Here is a 17,994-nt window from a genome sequence, read left to right on the forward strand (position 1 = left end):
AGACAATATTATGAACAACTTTATGCCAATAAATTCACAACTTAGGTGAATTTGAAAAAAAAAAAGAAAAGAAAAGGGGATGGATTTTAACTTCAAAGAGCTCAGTGATGAGTTAGCGCTGCTTTTGCCCAGAGTGGGCATTTGCTGAGCAAGATAATGAAGCTTCTAGGCAGACCTTCTCTTTCAGCATGCGGAATGAAAATAACCCACCTGGAGACAGCTAACCCTGAGAGGGGTGTGAGAGCATAAGCAGTCTCCACTTGCAAAAGGTAAAAGCTGTCCTGATGAATTAAGTATCAGTTAAGGCAAGGAGATAGAAGGAAAATTCAGAGAAATGTTGATGTGGGAGAGTCTTCTCATCATAAAACAGAACCTCTAGTGAATACAGCAAAAATGCTTCAGAGGAGTGAAGCATGGAGATTGAAACCTGAGGTAGAATTTCTGGATGTGAGACGTCTTCTAGTTTACATCCTATGTCATATGCACGACCCATATCTACCAGAATTTATTAGACACCTGTGTGAAACCATTCCATATGACAGATATCCTCAATTCTGTAACCTTCATATTCTATCTGTTCACCTGTGCCCATGCCATTCACCCCAATTCTACCACTGTATGTACATCTCACTGAAACTGTCCTATGCCCTCCAGCTCAGCAGGTGGCCCAAAAATTCAGCACAGAGAACCAAAATGTATGTTTCTGTGTAGTGCTGTACTCATTCTAATGCCATTACTAGTATGAGTGCCTGGTGCATCTAAAGAGGTATGGGGCAGGGAAGTATATGTAGGAACTTACCTGCCACCTCAGCAAAGTTCCAAACGTTAGGGACTTATATCAGGAAAATCAGTGAGGGAGAAGAGGAGAGTAAAACCTGCCAAGAACTGTCCTTAGATTCCATTCTCTACAACCATGGCCATAAAGCCTCTACTCAAACCTCCCCAACCGAATTCTTGTGATTGGGAAAACATCAGCTAGTTTTTCAATGAAATCAACATTCTTTTCCTCTCAGATCAGGGCAATACTGGGTCCAAATTATAACATTATAACAATAGGCTGGAGTAACTCTCCAGTTTGCCAGCAATTGCACATCTAAGAATTTACTTTGAAAAAACTTTTAGAGATGTGGGCAAAGATTTATTGATAAATGTATACTGCAGTCCTAACTACATAGAATAATTAAAAACAAGCAATATGTTCAACAATACAGAAATGTTTAAATACATTTTGGTACATCTGTAAAATGGAATCATGTAAAGCCATTAAAATCATGTAGGATAATATTTTCTGTCCTGTGCTAAGTTTTAAAATATATTTTCTAAGTGACAAAGAGCGATTTAAAAAATAGTATGTATCTTGTAATAAATTTGAAAAACACATTCTCTCTCTCTCTTCCTCTTTACCACTTCTCTCAACCCCTCAACCCACCCTCATCTATCTATCTCTGACTAGGTTGGAAAGGCTTATGCCATCATATTAAAAGTAGTTACCTCCAGATACTACTTTTAATATAGTAGTATTACTATATTAAATAGTAATGTGGGTGATTTTTTTCTTGTCAACGTTTGTTAAGTTTTCTGCACACAGTATAAAATCATTTTATAATTTATGAAAAATATTATTTCATTAAAAAATGAATAGATTTCCTGTGGCAATTGGTCACAAATACTGTTTGAAAACCCTTGATCCATCTTCTTTAATCAGACCTTAACCTTTCCAGTTGAATTATATGAACAGATGGTTTTGGAGACTGCTCTATGAACTATTAAAATGAAGCAAAAATGACCATTCTAAAATGTACATTCCAGAGATGGTTAACTATAGTAAGGAACAAGTATAATATAACCTACAATGTTATTTTCTAGGATAAAATCATTGGTAAAGCCCCCCTGCCCCTTGTATCCCAAGTATTGTTAATAAGGACCAATAGATTTTGCTTATATATGAATTTATGGGGAAATTTTTCACTTAGGTTAATACATCTGTATTTAAAAGAAATGAAACACCAGGAATTGTCTTCCCATTTCTCAAAGTTCCTGATAAGATCCACTGGACTCATTGCTAATCCTGTCTGCCACTCAGTTTTCTGGAGATATTAATTTTGTCATATGCGTATGTAGAATACATAGAAGAGTTTTCCTTTCTTTCTCTTTATGTTTTTCATCAATTCAAAATAAACTATAGGTCCAAATAGAATATATATTGACCACTGAGAGGTGGTAGGTTAGATTATGTTATTATATGGCAAATTATGCCCATTATGCCAAATCACAACCTGAAGGAAGATTTTCCTGTTCTGTGGTCTAAGAAGCACAATAACAGTCACCCTGATGTTGACCATGATGAGGGTGGCTAGGTCACCCTGACTTACTTCAGCCTGATCATTTGTATAAAGATTTTTATTTGCATCTAATAAAGGTAAGAGTTGGACAGATGGAGAAGGCAGAAAAGTATGACGATGTGGGGAAAAGGCAAAGAAAGGAACAGGAAGAGCCAAGGCATGGAAATGGTAATAAGTATGGTTATTGCAGTGGAGAGCCACCAATGATTATTCAAGGAAGTTAGTTTGGGGGAGCAATGGGTAAGACTGTATGGATAGTGTAGGGCCAGATTATGGTGGGAGCACTTTAGAAACATAATCTAGCAATGGAAACCTATTTTTTTTTTCTGTGTGTGGGCCTCTCATTGTTGTGGCCTCTCCCGTGGTGGAGCACAGGCTCCGGATGCGCAGGCTCAGCGGCCATGGCTCACGGGCCCAGCCGCTCCACGGCATGTGGGATCTTCCCAGACTGGGACACGAACCCATGTTCCCTGCATCGGCAGGTGGACTCTCAACAACTGCGCCACCAGGGAAGCCCTGGAAACCTATCTTAAGTATTTCAGCCTACATTGTCTTTAGTGACACATGAAACTGATATTTTAGGAAGAAAAATAGCTAACAATTATTGAGTACTTTCCCTGTTACAGGCAGTGTATTAAAATGATATTTAAGAGGGTGGCCTTTGGAGTTGGTTGGACTTGAAGACCAATCTTAACTCTGGAATTTACTAGCTAAATAATTTTAGGAAAATTATTTTCCTGGGTTTGTTTCTTCATCTGAAAAATTGATGTGATAATATCCACCTCTTGAGGTTGTTGTATGGATCACAGAGTTTGGAGAAGGGAGAATCTGTGAACAGGGAACAGTTAGGAAGCTGTTACAATTACTGAACCTAGACAAAGATGATAAATCACTAGAATGGAGAGGGATGACAAACTTCAAAGTAAAAGTAAAGAAGTAGGGCAGGCAACTGACACCCTTTCTCCACTCTCATTCATCTTGCAAGTTCCTTATTTCTGTTCATTTGACATAATTTGGGAAGGTGAAATTACACTTTTGAAGTATATGGTCCCTCTCTGGGCATTACCAATTGTTTGCTCATTTCCCTAGAGCTACAAATAACCATTTGCTCTCTCTGTTCACCATTTCCACGTCTCCTGCAACATATGATACAAACTCCCTTTCCACAGTCAGTTAGAAAGCAAACAAAACGTAACAGAAATCTTTCACGTTCTTACACTGTATTTTCCTTTTTTTTTTTTTTTTTTTGATTTGCAGTTTCTTCCTCCATTCTTGAGTTTGCCAGTCAATCAGGTTTCCTGCAAATTCTCACGGAAACAGGATTCCGTAATTTAACACAAAGCAAAACTCAAAAAGAAAACCAATCCTGCTGTTTCTGGGCTTTGGGAAACTTGATACTTTTCCTAAACCTTCCAAGGCAGCACTCAGTGCTTCAAGGTCCAATTCCTGCCACCAGCTAACATCAGAACAATCACTACGTAATAGGAGTCTTAAAATGCACGAGGCTTTGAGAACTTGGTCTTTATCACTAGTGTCTGGATTCAACGCAGAACTTCCTCTTTTAAAGAAGACATCTTATTTGCATACACTTCTGAGCAGGAAGTTACACGCAGAACTTTGAGTCTACATGGGAAAAGATCCTTCATCGCAATCTAATTTAATTCAACGCTCTCTCTTTCTTTTTCTTTCTCCTTTCCCTCTTCTCAGAGAGGGAATGGTCAAAAATAAATGTTTCAACAGATCTCGCGGTGCTATTCGAGATTCCCAATTAAAAAAAAAAATTTAGAAATGATGTAAACGAGCCTGTGCCTTCCGGGGTTTGGGGCTGGGACTGCCGCCCTCTGAGCCCAGTGAAAGCAGCCAAGAGAGGAGGCGGGGCTCTGGCGAGTTCCCCTTCCACCTTCCCCCACCCTTCTTTCCCAACCTCTGTAAGGCCCCTAGCTTGATTCCAGCCTTTGCTGCAGCTGCTCTCCAGGCGTTTGCAGGACTCAAGCAACTACAGCCGCTGTTCCCAACCAAGATGGTGATCCGTGTGTATATTGCATCTTCCTCTGGCTCCACGGCGGTAAGGAGGGTGGGAAGCCCACCTTTGTTGTTTTTCTACACATCAGTCTCCTGCTGCCCCAGAACCGTTAAATTGCAGAAGTTAGTCTGGCAGTTTCTCCTTCGTTAGACACCCGCATTTCCCACCCCACCCCCTTCTTCCCTTTCTTCTCTTTGTTGCATCGATTTCATTTTTCCATGGAGTTTAGCTTTGTTTGCCTAGTGATGTTAGTCCCACATTTCTTCTCTGAAGAAAAAAGAAAGCTACCGAGTTTTGGTAAATGGGAGATGGTGGTATAGGGTCTTTGGGGTTAGGTGAAGAAGTCAAGAAAGTCTCACACTGGTAAGTTTCAAGAGTGGGACATTTCACATATTTGCTGTAGGTACTGAGGCAGGGGCAGGAGTGCACATCTGTAAAGGATGTAAAACATGCTGTTAATGATGATGACTGAGTGGATGCCTACTGAGGCACTGTGATTATATTTCACAGAGTGAGACCCTTGTAATCAAATAGTTATATTTTGCCACTGTGTAGGAGGGGGTATTTAACTTCAGCCTAAAGAGTCTGTTATAACTAGACAGAATGGGAGCAGAAGTTGGGAACAATGATATAAAGTTGTGGGTTTTCTTTTTAAACAATGTAACAAGGGACCTGTTTTTCCCTTCCATATTGTCCCTTATTTTGACCTTTTCTTTTCTTTCAAAAGATGCTACTTCAAACAGTTTCTAACTGCTTCAAATACATTGAGAACTGGAAGGGAACTAACAAGTGCCTTCTTGTGTATTTGCGGATTCCAATGGTGGCTTCTTCAAATGATAGGGAAACCCTCTCTCATCCCCCATGCTCTTAATTTAGAATAACAATTTTCACCAGTTGTGGGGAGAAATAGGCTAAGCTGGGGTGAAAGCAGAGTGTATATTCATGGTAAATGAAAGTGTCTCTGTGTTTCACAGCTCAGGAGAAAAGCCAACAGTGGCAAGAGCAGATGTGTGGGATCAGAATGTAGAATGTATGAACCCCCTCCCTCTTCTAAGCTTCAGAGCAGCAGCTATCCCATGTTTTCTGTTGTTGTGTTTTTGTTTTTGTTTCGTTTACCCCCTAAGAGGGTTTGGAATAGAACTGAAAGTTGCGTGAAATCACAAGGAGCTTGAACCTTCAACTTGTCTTCTCTGGCTACCACTTGTGGGTGTGTTTAGACAGTTTTGAAATAGAATACTTAAAGTTACACTTTTGGAGCAAGTTTAGGTTGGAAAAAATAAAACTTTTTATATTGTCTTTGAACTTCACTTTATGAGCCTCTTGCCTTATTATTTTCCATATATATTATGATATTTAAAATAATGTTAAAGCTGCCCAGGGTCTCAATTCCAATAAAATAATTGTAAAATTTAAAACATCAGCTTATTACCTTTAGTTAAATCCCTAATTAGGTTGGGCAGATCAGCAAGCTAGTTTTGGTGATTTCACTTTGGGTGACATGCAGTTTCAGTACTGCTATTTATTCTTTGCTTTCTTGCTCTTCTACCCCTCCCTGAAAAGCAGATTCAAGATGAAACACCTTTCAGAATTTCTATTCAAATAAGAACAACTATACCTCTCTCTTTGTTAAGACTTAAGTTTCTTAGGGCCTTAAAAATGACTACTGTCTCCTACTATGTACATTATTAGATTCCATTGTTGAAGACTATGCAAATAAGAAATATTTATGCTTTTTTTGTTTTGTTTCAATTGTTTTTCTTATGGGTAATTATAAATTTGTTTGTTGTTGCAGTAATTATAGTTCCTATGAACCTGATATCAAAATTCTACTGCATATTGCCAAAATAAATTCTTATTGTATTATAATCTTATAGTACTTTTAAATAATATTAAAACAGGATAAAATGAGTATACTTCAGAAGAGCTCCTTTGTAACATAAATGGGGACTCTTCAGCTTGGAATACTAAGGTTTTTTTTCCTTTAAGAAAGCTGTCATGTTGTTTTTAACATACGGTTTAGAAATTTTGGGTCAAACATCCTAACACGAATCCAGCAATTGTACAATGTGAGATGCTTCTATAAGTGACTAAGCGTAGTTTTCTGAAGAGCATTTAAAAGAAAGCTTTTGGTTTTGGATTGTGAATCTTTGACTATTTTCTTACTCCTGCTAGTGATTTTCATAAAAATAACCAATACTAGATGTTGTATCAGGCAAGGGAGGATCTATGATGATTGTAACTTAGTGTGACCTTAAGACTCCCTTTCCTTCATAGACCAATTAAAAAAAAAACAAAACTTTTCAAACTTGTACTCAACTCTGCCCTAATACAGAGGTATAGCACTTGCTTCTCAAAAGTTTATAAATGAGGGCTTCCCTGGTGGCGCAGTGGTTGAGAGTCCGCCTGCTGATGCAGGGGACACGGGTTCGTGCCCCGGTCTGGGAAGATCCCACATGCCGCGGAGCGGCTGGGCCCGTGAGCCATGGCCGCTGAGCCTGCGCCTCCGGAGCCTGTGCTCCGCAACGGGAGAGGCCACAGCAGTGAGAGGCCCACGGACTGCAAAAAAAAAAAAAAAGTTTAGAGATGAAAGCAGGTATATTGGGTTTTTTTGTTTTTTTGTTTTTTTTTTTCTGCCTCTCCCGTTGCGGAAGACAGGCTCTGGATGCGCAGGCTCAGCGGCCATGGCTCACGGGCCCAGCCGCTCCCGGGGCATGTGGGATCTTCCCAGACCGGGGCACAAACCCGTGTCCCCTGCATCGGCAGGCGGACTCTCAACTATTGCGCCACCAGGGAAGCCCAAGGTACATTAGTTTTTGCAATGGATTTCTTGATAGTAGCCATAATAGTGTTAGTAAGTAGGAACACTTAAGTGTGTCGGGTAGAATCTCAGTTTTTCTTGGCAATTTCTAGTCCTATGAGTTAGATACTATGATTATCTCTATTTTCAGGATAAGGAAATACAGGTTTAGAGAGGTTAAACAACTTTCTCAAGGTCACACAAATAGTAAGCCACAGAGCTTGAATTCAACACAAGCTGTTTGAATCCAAATGACATATGTTTAAAGAAATACATCGTCCCAGTGATGCATGACAGCTAGGAGGCATGCAGAGATAAATGTGAACATGAGATGAGAGGTACAGAAGGGAGTAAGTCCTGTAAGTGGAATTGCTTGGGCATATACATACAGGAGAATAGAAAAATGAGGAGCTAGTGTAGAGGAGGGATAGCATGTCTAAAGGTGAATGTCAGTAAGTAGGCTTAATTCACTGAAGGCCAGGAAGATAGAGAAGATGCAGATTTGGAACTGGTCTAGTATAGGTCAAGGTGAAAATTCAGGTCTTAATACTTTTTTTTTTATGAAAACCATTTAGCAAGAATGCACCTCCCAAGTTTGTCAGTAGGAAGTGATTTCTGCCTGTTCAAAACTGTTTGTGCATGTTTTGACCTATTGTAACAAAATAATATATGCCATATTTTTTCCTCAATATTGTAATGTCCTGTAAGTTTGCATTTAATGGAAAAAGACTAGTAAGCACAGAACCTATAATAAACTTAATAAATTTCAATAACTTTTAACAAAAATCAACATTGGCCTTTGATCAGGATTGCTAGAGAGATGATAGCTTGGAGAATTATAACTGGTTTGGAGTTTTCTTCCCATACTTCTTTTCCTCAGATCCATAATAATCTGCATTTCACAGTCTCTATGCATTTTAGATGTGCTTGGTGTAGAAATTTTAAGATTGTGGTAGATAGATAGATTGTAGATTTCTGAGGGTATTGTTTATGGTCTAACTTTTGTAAAATGATCTCTTTTATGACTGCTAAAACATAAACTAGTTGTAGCTTGGATTGTCCATATAGTAAATGAAATATATGTGATTTCCCTCTGTGGTGTTATTCTGTGCACGAGTTATAGAAACAAGCAAATAAAATGAACACTTGCGATTGCCAAATCATTAGTCACTAGGCAGTATTTTCTTCACTGGGATAATATGGATGTAGAACAACAAGCCACAGTTCTTCATCTATATGATCCAAAAGTAATTGCATTTAGGTGAAGAGTATTTTGCTCCTCTGTCTCTTTTTTTTTTCATGGGAAGGCATTTTATTTTAAATATGACAGTGTGTATATGTCAATCCCAAACTCCCAATCTATTCCCCCCCCCACATCCCCCCTGGTAACCATAGTTTATTCTCTAAGTCTGTGAGTCTGTTTCTGTTTTGTAAATAAGCTCATTTGTATCATTTTTTTTGATTCTGCATATAAACAATATCATATGCTATTTGTATTTCTCTGTCTGACTTACTTCACTTAGTATGATAATCTCCAGGTGCATCCATGTTGCTGCAAATGGCATTATTTCATTCTTTTTAATGGCTGGGTATTATTCCATTATATATATATATATATATACCACATCTTATTTATCCATTAATCTGTCGATGGACATTTAGGTTGCTTCCCTGTCTTGGCTATTGTAACAGTGCTGCAGTGAACATTGGGGTGCATGTATCCTTTCCAACCATGTTTTTCTCTGGATATATGCCCAGGAGTGTGATTGCTGAATCATATGGTAGCTCTATTTTTAGTTTTTTAATGAAACGCCATACTGTTCTCCATGCTCGCTGTACTAATTTACATTCCCACCAACAGTGCAGATTTCCCTTTTCTCTACACCCTCTCCAGCATTTATCGTTTGCAGACTTTTTGATGATGGCCATTCTAACTGGTGTGATGTGATATCTCAATGCAGTTTCGATTTGCATTTCTCTAATAATTAGCAATGTTGAGTGTCTTTACATGTGCCTCTTGGCCATCTGTGTGTCTTCTTTGTAGAAATGTCTCTTTAGGTCTTCTGCATATTTTTGATTGGGTTATTTGTTTTATTTTTGATATTGAGCTTCATGAGCTGTTTGTAAATTTTGGAGATTAATCCCTTGTCAGTTGCTTTGTTTTCAAATATTTTCTCCCATTCTGTGGGTTGTCTTTTCATTTTGTTTATGGTTTCCTTTGCTGTGCAAAAGCTTTGGGGTTTATTTAGGTCCCATTTGTTTATTTTTGTTTTCATTTCCATTACTCTGGGAGATAGATCAAAAAAGAGCTTGCTGTGATTTATATCAAAGAGTGTACTGCCTATGTTTTCCTCTAAGAGTTTTATAGTGTCTGGTCTTACATTTAGGTCTTTAATCCATTTTGAGGTTTTTTTTGTGTGTCTGGTGTTAAAGAATATTCTAATTTCATTTTTTTATATGTAGCTGTTCAGTTTTCCCAGCACCATTTACTGAAGAAACTGTCTTTCTTCCATTTTATAGTCTTGTCTCCTTTGTCATAGATTAATTGCCATAGTTATGTGGGTTTATTTCTGGGTTGTCTATCTTGTTCCATTGAGCTATAATTCTGTTTTTGTGCCAGTACCATACTGCTCTGATGACTGTAGCTTTATAGTATAGTCTGAAGTCATGGAGCCTGATTCCTCCAGCTCTGTTTTTCTTTCTCAAGATTGCTTTGGGGCTTCCCTGGTGGTGCAGTTGTTGGGAGTCCACCTGCCGATGCAGGGGACATGGGTTCACGCCCTGGTCCAGGAAGATCCCACATGCCGCAGAGCGGCTGGGCCCATGAGCCATGACCACTGAGCCTGCGTGTCCAGAGCCTGTGCTCCACAATGGGAGAGGCCACAACAGTGAGAGGCCCACATACTGCAAAAAAAAAAAAAACACAAAAAACAAAAAAGATTGCTTTGGTTACTTGGGGTCGTTCGTGTCTCCATACAAATTTTAAGATTTTTTTGTTCTAGTTCTATGAAGAATGCCATTGGTAATTTGATAGAGATTGCACTGAATCTGTAGATTGCCTTGTGTAGTATAGTCATTTTGACAATACTGATTCTTACAATCCAAGGACATGGTATATATTTCCATCTGTCTGTGTTGTCTTTGATTTCTTTCATCAGCATCTTATAGTTTTCGGAGTACAGGTCTTTTGTCTCCTTAGGTAGGTATATTCCTAAGTTTGTTATTTTTTTTTGATGTGATGGTAAATGGTATTGTTTCTTTAATTTCTCTCTCTGATCTTTCATTGTTAGTGTATATAAATGCAACAGATGTCTGTATTAATTTTGTATCCTGCAACTTTACTGAATTCATTGATGAGCTCTAGGAATTTTCTGGTAGCATCTTTAGGATTTTCTGTGTACAGTATCATGTTGTCTGCAAACAACGACAGTTTTTCTTCTTTTCCAACTTGAATTCCTTTTATTTCTTTTTCTTCTGTGATTGCCATAGCTAGGACTTCCAAAACTATGTTGAAAAAAGTGGCTAGAGTGGACATCCTTGTCTTGTTCCTGATCTTAGAGGAAATGCTTTCAGCTTTTCACCATTGAGTATGATGTTAGCTGTAGGTTTGTCACATATGGTAGCTTCTCTGTCTCTGTATTTATAAATTGAACATCAATTTGATGTATGCTATGGTCTTTTTCGTAGCTGCCAAGGTTTGTTTGAATGCTGTGTAAAGGTATTCATAAACTAAGAGAAAAATTAGAAACTCTTCATGAGATGACTGTTTGGATATGCTTTTCGGATGCCCTGAACAATGGAAAATGGGAGCTCTCCGTGGCAAATGCGGGAACTCAAGATCATTGCCTTCAGATTGGTGCCCTATATTTGGTGACTGATTTCCTTAAACACACAGCAACAATGGCAAAGCCTTTGGAATACTTTGGTCCAATTTAAAGAGGCTTGGGAAACAGTTATCAATGATGGTGATTATATGGTACTTGAAAGTAGAATGGTTATAAGAAAGAATATATTGCAGAAGGGTAGTAAAAGTTTCCTAATCTGGTAGGATAAAGGGATAAAATAGGTTCATTTTCGCTCAAAGACTAGTTACTCTATTGAGGAAAGGGTTTTGATCAATAAACCATAAGGTCAACCCTCCCCCTAGGTTGAGCTGGAAAAAAAAGATTGAAGCCCCAGACACAATCAGTTAGAATGTTCTAATTCTCTGTAGTTAATCTCTAAATTCTTTTCTAAAATATATATTGTGCCATAAAACATATATCTTTTACAGGAATATTTTCTGCTTTAATTGAATTTTCAAGGGTGAATGTTGTGTTTCATTTCTTACCGATAAAATTAAACAGGTTGACAATTTGTTGATGACTGTCTGACGATATGTTTGCTTTCAGCTCTAATTTTCAACCCACCAGAAAACCTTTTAAACCCAGTACTTAATTACTTCCTCTGATGCAGACCAAAATTAAACAAACATATGTTTAGAGAGAAGGGGCAGCTCATTTATGATGACTATTTTTATTAATATGAGAGCAAAGCTGACTTTTCACACTTGGTCAATAGAGAAGAATTCTAAGCAAGGGGATTATTTTCTAGCTCAGTCCCTCACATTCTGGCTTTATTAGTTTGTTTGAACTGTTTTAGGTTGCCAGAACATCAGGCAAAAGTTAAATATAAACTGTAAAATATCACGACCAATTAAAAAATTATATATTTAATAGTATTCAGTGTTAGTGATGCTAGATTTTTGTTTCATTACTTTTCATTAATGTGACTAATCAAGATTTGACTTTAGTAATAGTAAAGCCTAACATTTATTTATGCATTGTGTATGTCGGGCACTGTACCCAGTGCTTTACATACTTTATTTCAATTAGTTTAATACTTGTGATAACATTTTGAGGTAAGTACTAGTAATAGATCCATTTCATGTAAGTGGAAGGGATATCTCTAAGACCCAGAAACTAGGTACATTGCTCAAGATAAAACAGTTACAAATGGCAGAACTGGGATTAGAACCCAGGTTGTTCTGACTCCAGAACTGGCTCCTAAACACTGTGCTATTTACACTCCCTTTTAGAGTAGAGATATTGGACAGAAATTGTGTCAATAATACATTAAAATCTTATCATGTGATTGGGAATCTATAACTGCCATTTAATAACTGGATGATGCCTGAAAAGAAAGAGAAAGACTGGATGATGCCTAACTAGGCAAATGTGTCTTCATCCGTAATCTGCATGTGAGAGTTAGGTGAAAGTGAGGGAGATAGGTTAGTAGCAACATTTTCATATACAATTTAGTTCTTTTTAAAATAAAATTGCCTAACCAAGGGCACATTTTTAAATAGCATTTGTGACACATATTGAACTTTTATGACTTTGGTTCTCTTCCCTGAAAACTATCTTTGTGTGGTTATAGACCAGCATAATTAAAATGTGGCTTTTTATGATTCTATAAATCTGAATTGATCAAGAAAGCAGTACATCTATGGCTTGTAAACTCTGGTTCTGGACTCTAGTCTTTGAGTTCTGTTCTTTCTGCTTAGTCCTTTCTGGAAATAAGACCCTATCATAGAGTTAGAGCGGAGCCAGTTTTGCTGAGGGGATTTCCAGCAGTGAGTCAAGACAAAAAGAACTTCACCTTTTAGACACCGGAGAAAGTTCATCCCAGTTAAGAGTTACAACATGGGAAAATTTTGTCTGTTTGTTTCGCCACTACTCAGCCAATTGTTTTACCATTAGTGCAGCATATTTCTCAACACTGAAATTAAAACAGTAAATATATATTTAATAATGGCTGTATTTTATGAGAAACCATTCTATCCAGTGTGATTTGGAAGCAAGATGAGTGTAGACAAGTACTTAATATGTTAAAAATATGATAAAACATTGCACTTTAATTTCTCATGCAAATAATTTGTCAGCTTTAGTTGATAATAATAACAGCTATCATTCTTTGAGCTCTTAAAATGTGCCAGGCATAGTGGTAAGAACTTTAGGTGTGTTATTTAATTCTTGTGACAACCCAATTAAGACAGTATTCCTATTATGTCCATTATTTTCTTCCTTTTTTTCATTCTTTTTTATTGTGATATAGTTGGTTTACAATATTATATGTTTCAGGTGTACAACTAGTGATTCACAGTTTTTAAAGGTTGTGCTCCATTTATAGTTAATATAAAATATTGGCTATATTCCGTGTGCTGTACAATATATCCTTGTAGCTTATACATTTTACACATAGTAGTTTGCACCTCTTAATCGCCTGTTATTTTGCCTATTTTTAGGAAGAGGAAACAGGCTCAGAGAGCTAGCAATGTCAGAGAGCTAGCAAAGCACCCCTCGTGTCTGTCTGATTCCAGAGCCCATAATCTTAACCTTTATGCAGTTCTGCCTACTGAGTGTTATTTATTCATTACCCAGCATGAATGTAGCTATGAAACTACTTTAAAAGTCATTGTAAAATTGCTTTTCTTCTGAACTTGGAAAATCATGAAAAGTACTTCTTAATTGGTCTATAGCAGTACCAAGAATAATTCTAGTGGCCTGTTACATCATGTAAAAAACTTAAAATTCTTTAGAGCAGACAATTAAAGTCATAATAGCTTAGTGTATATGATTAGTTAGATTGCAGAACATGTACTTTTATCCCAATATAAGAAAATTACCTTGTGTAAGGCAGTCTAACTAAAAGTAGATAAGACACATTGGTTGGGGAAGGGAATTTAAGTTTTTAACTAGAGCATGTAGATTTAGGGTGAGGTATGCGTTACGTCCTGTTGTCCGTGTGATTTGAGTACATCACTAAACCTTTCTTTGTTTCTCATTACCCTAACAAGTGAAATATAAATGACATAAAATTAAGAGTATTATGGAAGAAAACTTCTGCAAGTATCGTCATTGGAAATCTATTACTGAAAATTGTAGAACCTGATCTCATACTTTCAGAAATTTAAACATAATTAATTGGTCTTGCACATCAACTAAATATTTTGAACTCAAAAAATGGAAGTGGTTGGGGTGAAGATTTTTCAATGAGTTTCTACTTAAAAAATTTAGAAATAAATGTCTTAACTTAAATCTTCAGAGCAATATTGAGAGGGCACTCAGGCGTGGTGGTGGTGATATAGAGACTGGGCCAGGCAATAAGACAAACACCTGGTGAGTTTTTTAACATCTTAATTGGAGTATAATTGCTTTACAATAGTGTGTTAGATTCCGCTGTATAACAAAGTGAATCAGCTATATATATACATACAACCCCATATCTCCTCCATCATGCATCTCCCTCCCACACTCCCTATCCCACGCCTCTAGGTGGACAAAAAGCACCAAGCTGATCTCCCTGTGCTATGCGGTTGCTTCCCACTAGCTATCTATTTTACATTTGATAGTGTATATATGTCCATGCCACCCCCTCACTTTGTCCCAGCTTACACATCCCCCTCCCCGTGTCCTCAAGTCCATTCTCTATGTCTGCGTATTTATTCCTGTCCTGCCCATAGGCTCTTCAGAACCATTTTTTTTTTTAGATTCCATATATATGTGTTAGCATATGGTATTTGTTTTTCTCTTCCGGACTTACTTCACTCTGTATGACAGACTCTAGGTCCATCCACCTCACTACAAATAACTCAATTTTGTTTCTTTTAATGGCTGAGTAATATTCCATTGTATATATGTGCCACATCTTCTTTATCCATTCATCTGTTGACGAACTCTTAGGTTACTTCCATGTCCTGGCTATTGTAAATAGAGCTGCAATTAACATTGTGGTACATGACTCTTCTTTGTTGTTTAATTAATTAATATATTTTTGGCTGTGTTGGGTCTTTGTTTCTGTGTGAGGGCTTTCTCTAGTTGTGGCAAGCAGGGGCCACTCTTCATCACATTGTGCAGGTCTCTCACTGTCGCGGCCTCTCTTGTTGTGGAGCACAGGCTCCAGATGTGTAGGCTCAGTAGTTGTGGCTCACGGGCCCAGTTGCTCTGCAGCATGTGGGATCTTCCCGGACCAGGGCTCGAACCTGTGTCCCCTGCATTGGCAGGCAGATTCTCAAGCACTGCACTACCAGGGAAGCCCTACATGACTCTTTTTGAATTATGGTTTTCTCAGGGTATGTGCCCAGAAGTGGGATTCCTGGGTCGTATGGTAGTTCTATTTTTAGTTTTCTGAGGAACCTCCATACTGTTCTCCATAGTGGCTTTATCAATTTATATTCCCACTAAAAGTGCAAGAGGGTTCCCTTTTCTCCATACACTCTCCAGCATTTATTCTTTGTAGATTTTTTGATGATGCCCATTCTTACTGGTGTGAGGTGATACCACATAGAGGTTTGATTTGCATTTCTATAATGATTAGTGATGATGAGCATCCTTTCATGGGTTTGCTGATAATCTGTATATCTTCTTTGGATAAATGTCTATTTAGGTCCTCTGCCCACTTTTGGATTGGGTTGTTTGTTTTTTAGATATTGAGCTGCATGAGCTGCTTATAAATTTTGGAGATTATTCCTTTGTCAGTTGCTTCATTTGCAAATATTTTCTCCCATTCTGAGGGTTGTCTTTTTGTCTTGTTTATGGTTTCCTTTGCTATGCAAAAATTTTTAAGTTTGATTAGGTCCCATTTGTTTATTTTTGTTTTTATTTCCATTTCTTTCAGAGGTGGGTCAAAAAGGATCTTGCTGTGATATGTCATGGAATGTTCTGCCTATGTTTTCTTCTAAGTGTTTTATAGTGTCTGGCCTTACATTTAGGGCTTTAACCCATTTGAATTTATTTTTGTGTATGGTATTAGGGAGTGTTCTAATTTCATTCCTTTACATGTAGCTATCCAGTTTTCCAAGCACCACTTATTGAAGAGGCTGTCTTTTCTCCATTGTATATTCTTGCCTCCTTTATCAAAGATAAGGTGACCATTGGTTCGTGGGTTTATCTCTGGGCTTTCTATCCTGTTCCATTGATCTATCTTTCTGTTTTATTGCCAGTACCATACTGTCTGGATTACTGTAACTTTGTAGTATATTCTTAAATCGGGAAGCCTGATTCCTCCAATTCCGTTTCTCTTTCTCAAGATTGCTTTGGCTATTAGGGGTCTTTTGTGTTTCCATACAAATTGTGAAATATTTTGTTCTGGTTCTGTGAAAAATTCCATTGGTGATAGGGATTGCATTGAATCTGTAGACTGCTTTGGGTAGTAGAGTCATTTTCACAATGTTGATTCTTCCAATCCAAGAACATGGTATATCTCCCCATCTGTTTGTATCATCTTTAATTTCTTTCATCCGTGTCTTATAGTTTTCTGCATACAGGTCATTTGTCTCCTTAGGTAAGTTTATTTCTAGGTATTATATTCTTTTTGTTGCAGTGGTACATGGGAGTGTTTCCTTAATTTCTTTTTCGGATTTTTCATCATTAGTGTGTAGAGATGCAAGAGCTTTCTGTGCATTAATTTTGTATCCTGCTACTTTACCCAATTCATTGATTAGCCCTAGTAGTTTTCCGGTAGCATCTTTAGGATTCTCTATATATAGTATCATGTCATCTGCAAACAGTGACAGCTTTACTTCTTCTTTTCCAGTTTGGATTTCTTTATTTCTTTTTCTTCTCTGATTGCTGTGGCTAAAACTTCCAAAACTATGTTGACTAACAGTAGTGAGAGTGGACAACATTTTCTTGCTCCTGATCTTAGAGGAAATGGTTTCAGTTTTTCACCATTGAGGATGATGTTGGCTGCGGGTTTGTCATATTTGCCCTTTATTATGTTGAGGTAAGTTCCCTCTATGCCTACTTTCTGGAGGGTTTTTATCATAAATGGTGTTGAATTTTGTCAAAAGCTTTTTCTGCATCTATTGAGATGATCATATGGTTTTTCTCCTTCAATTTTTAATATGGCTTATCACATTGATTTATTTGCATATACTGAAGAATCCTTGCGTTCCTGGGGTAAACCCCACTTGATCTTGGTGTATGATCCTTTCAATGTGCTGTTGGTTTCTGTTTGCTGGTATTTAGTGGAGGATTTTTGCATCCATGTTCTTTATTGATATGGGCCTGTAATTTTCTTGTTTTGTGGCATCTGTCTGGTTTTGGTGTCAGGGTGATAGTGGCCTCATAGAATGTGTTTGGGAGTGTTCCTCCCTCTGCTATATTTTGGAAGAGTTTGAGAAGGATAGGGGTTAGTTGTTCTCTAAATGTTGATAGAATTCACCTGTGAAGCCATCTTGTCCTCGGCTTTTTTTGTTGGAAGATTTTAAATCACTGTTTCAATTTCAGTGCTTGTGATTGGTCTGTTTATATTTTCTATTATTTCTTCCTTGTTCAGTCTGAGAAGGTTGTGCTTGTCTAAGATTTTTTCCATTTCTTCCAGGTTGTCCATTTTATTGGCATATAGTTGCTTGTAGTAATTTCTCATGATCCTTTGTATTTCTGCAGTGTCAGTTGTTACTTCTCCTTTTCATTTCTAATTCTATTGATTTGAATCTCCTCCCTTTTTTAATCAATGAGTCTGGCTAATGGTTTATCAATTTTGTTTATCTTCTCAAAGAACCAGCATTTAGTTTTATTGATTTTTGCTATTGTTTCCTTCATTTCTTTTTCATTTATTTCTGATCTGATCTTTATGATTTCTTTCCTTCTGCTAACTTTGGGGTTTTTTGTTCTTTTTTCTCTTATTGCTTTACGTGTAAAGTTAGGTGGTTTATTTGAGATGTTTCTTTTTTCTTGAGGTAGGATTGTACTGCTATAAACATCCCTTTTAGAACTACTTTTGCTGCATCCCTTAAGTTTTGGTTCATAACGTCTTCATTGTCATATGTTTCTTGGAATTTTTTGATT

The 17,994-nt window shown here is 37.4% G+C and overlaps 1 protein-coding gene across 1 annotated transcript in view; it reads left to right on the plus strand.

Annotated features, from left to right (window-relative positions):
- Window positions 1–3,939: 3,939 nt before the first annotated feature.
- SH3BGRL (SH3 domain binding glutamate rich protein like) overlaps window positions 3,940–17,994 on the plus strand; it is a 91,802-nt gene continuing 77,747 nt past the window's right edge. Inside the window, exon 1 of the mRNA XM_032620653.1 lies at window positions 3,940–4,407. Coding sequence (XP_032476544.1) covers window positions 4,363–4,407 — 45 coding nt within the window. The 5' untranslated portion in view covers window positions 3,940–4,362. The remainder of the gene's footprint in view (window positions 4,408–17,994) is intronic.

Source organism: Phocoena sinus, chromosome X (assembly GCF_008692025.1).
Source record: "Phocoena sinus isolate mPhoSin1 chromosome X, mPhoSin1.pri, whole genome shotgun sequence".
In the NCBI taxonomy this organism is placed as follows: domain Eukaryota; kingdom Metazoa; phylum Chordata; class Mammalia; order Artiodactyla; family Phocoenidae; genus Phocoena; species Phocoena sinus.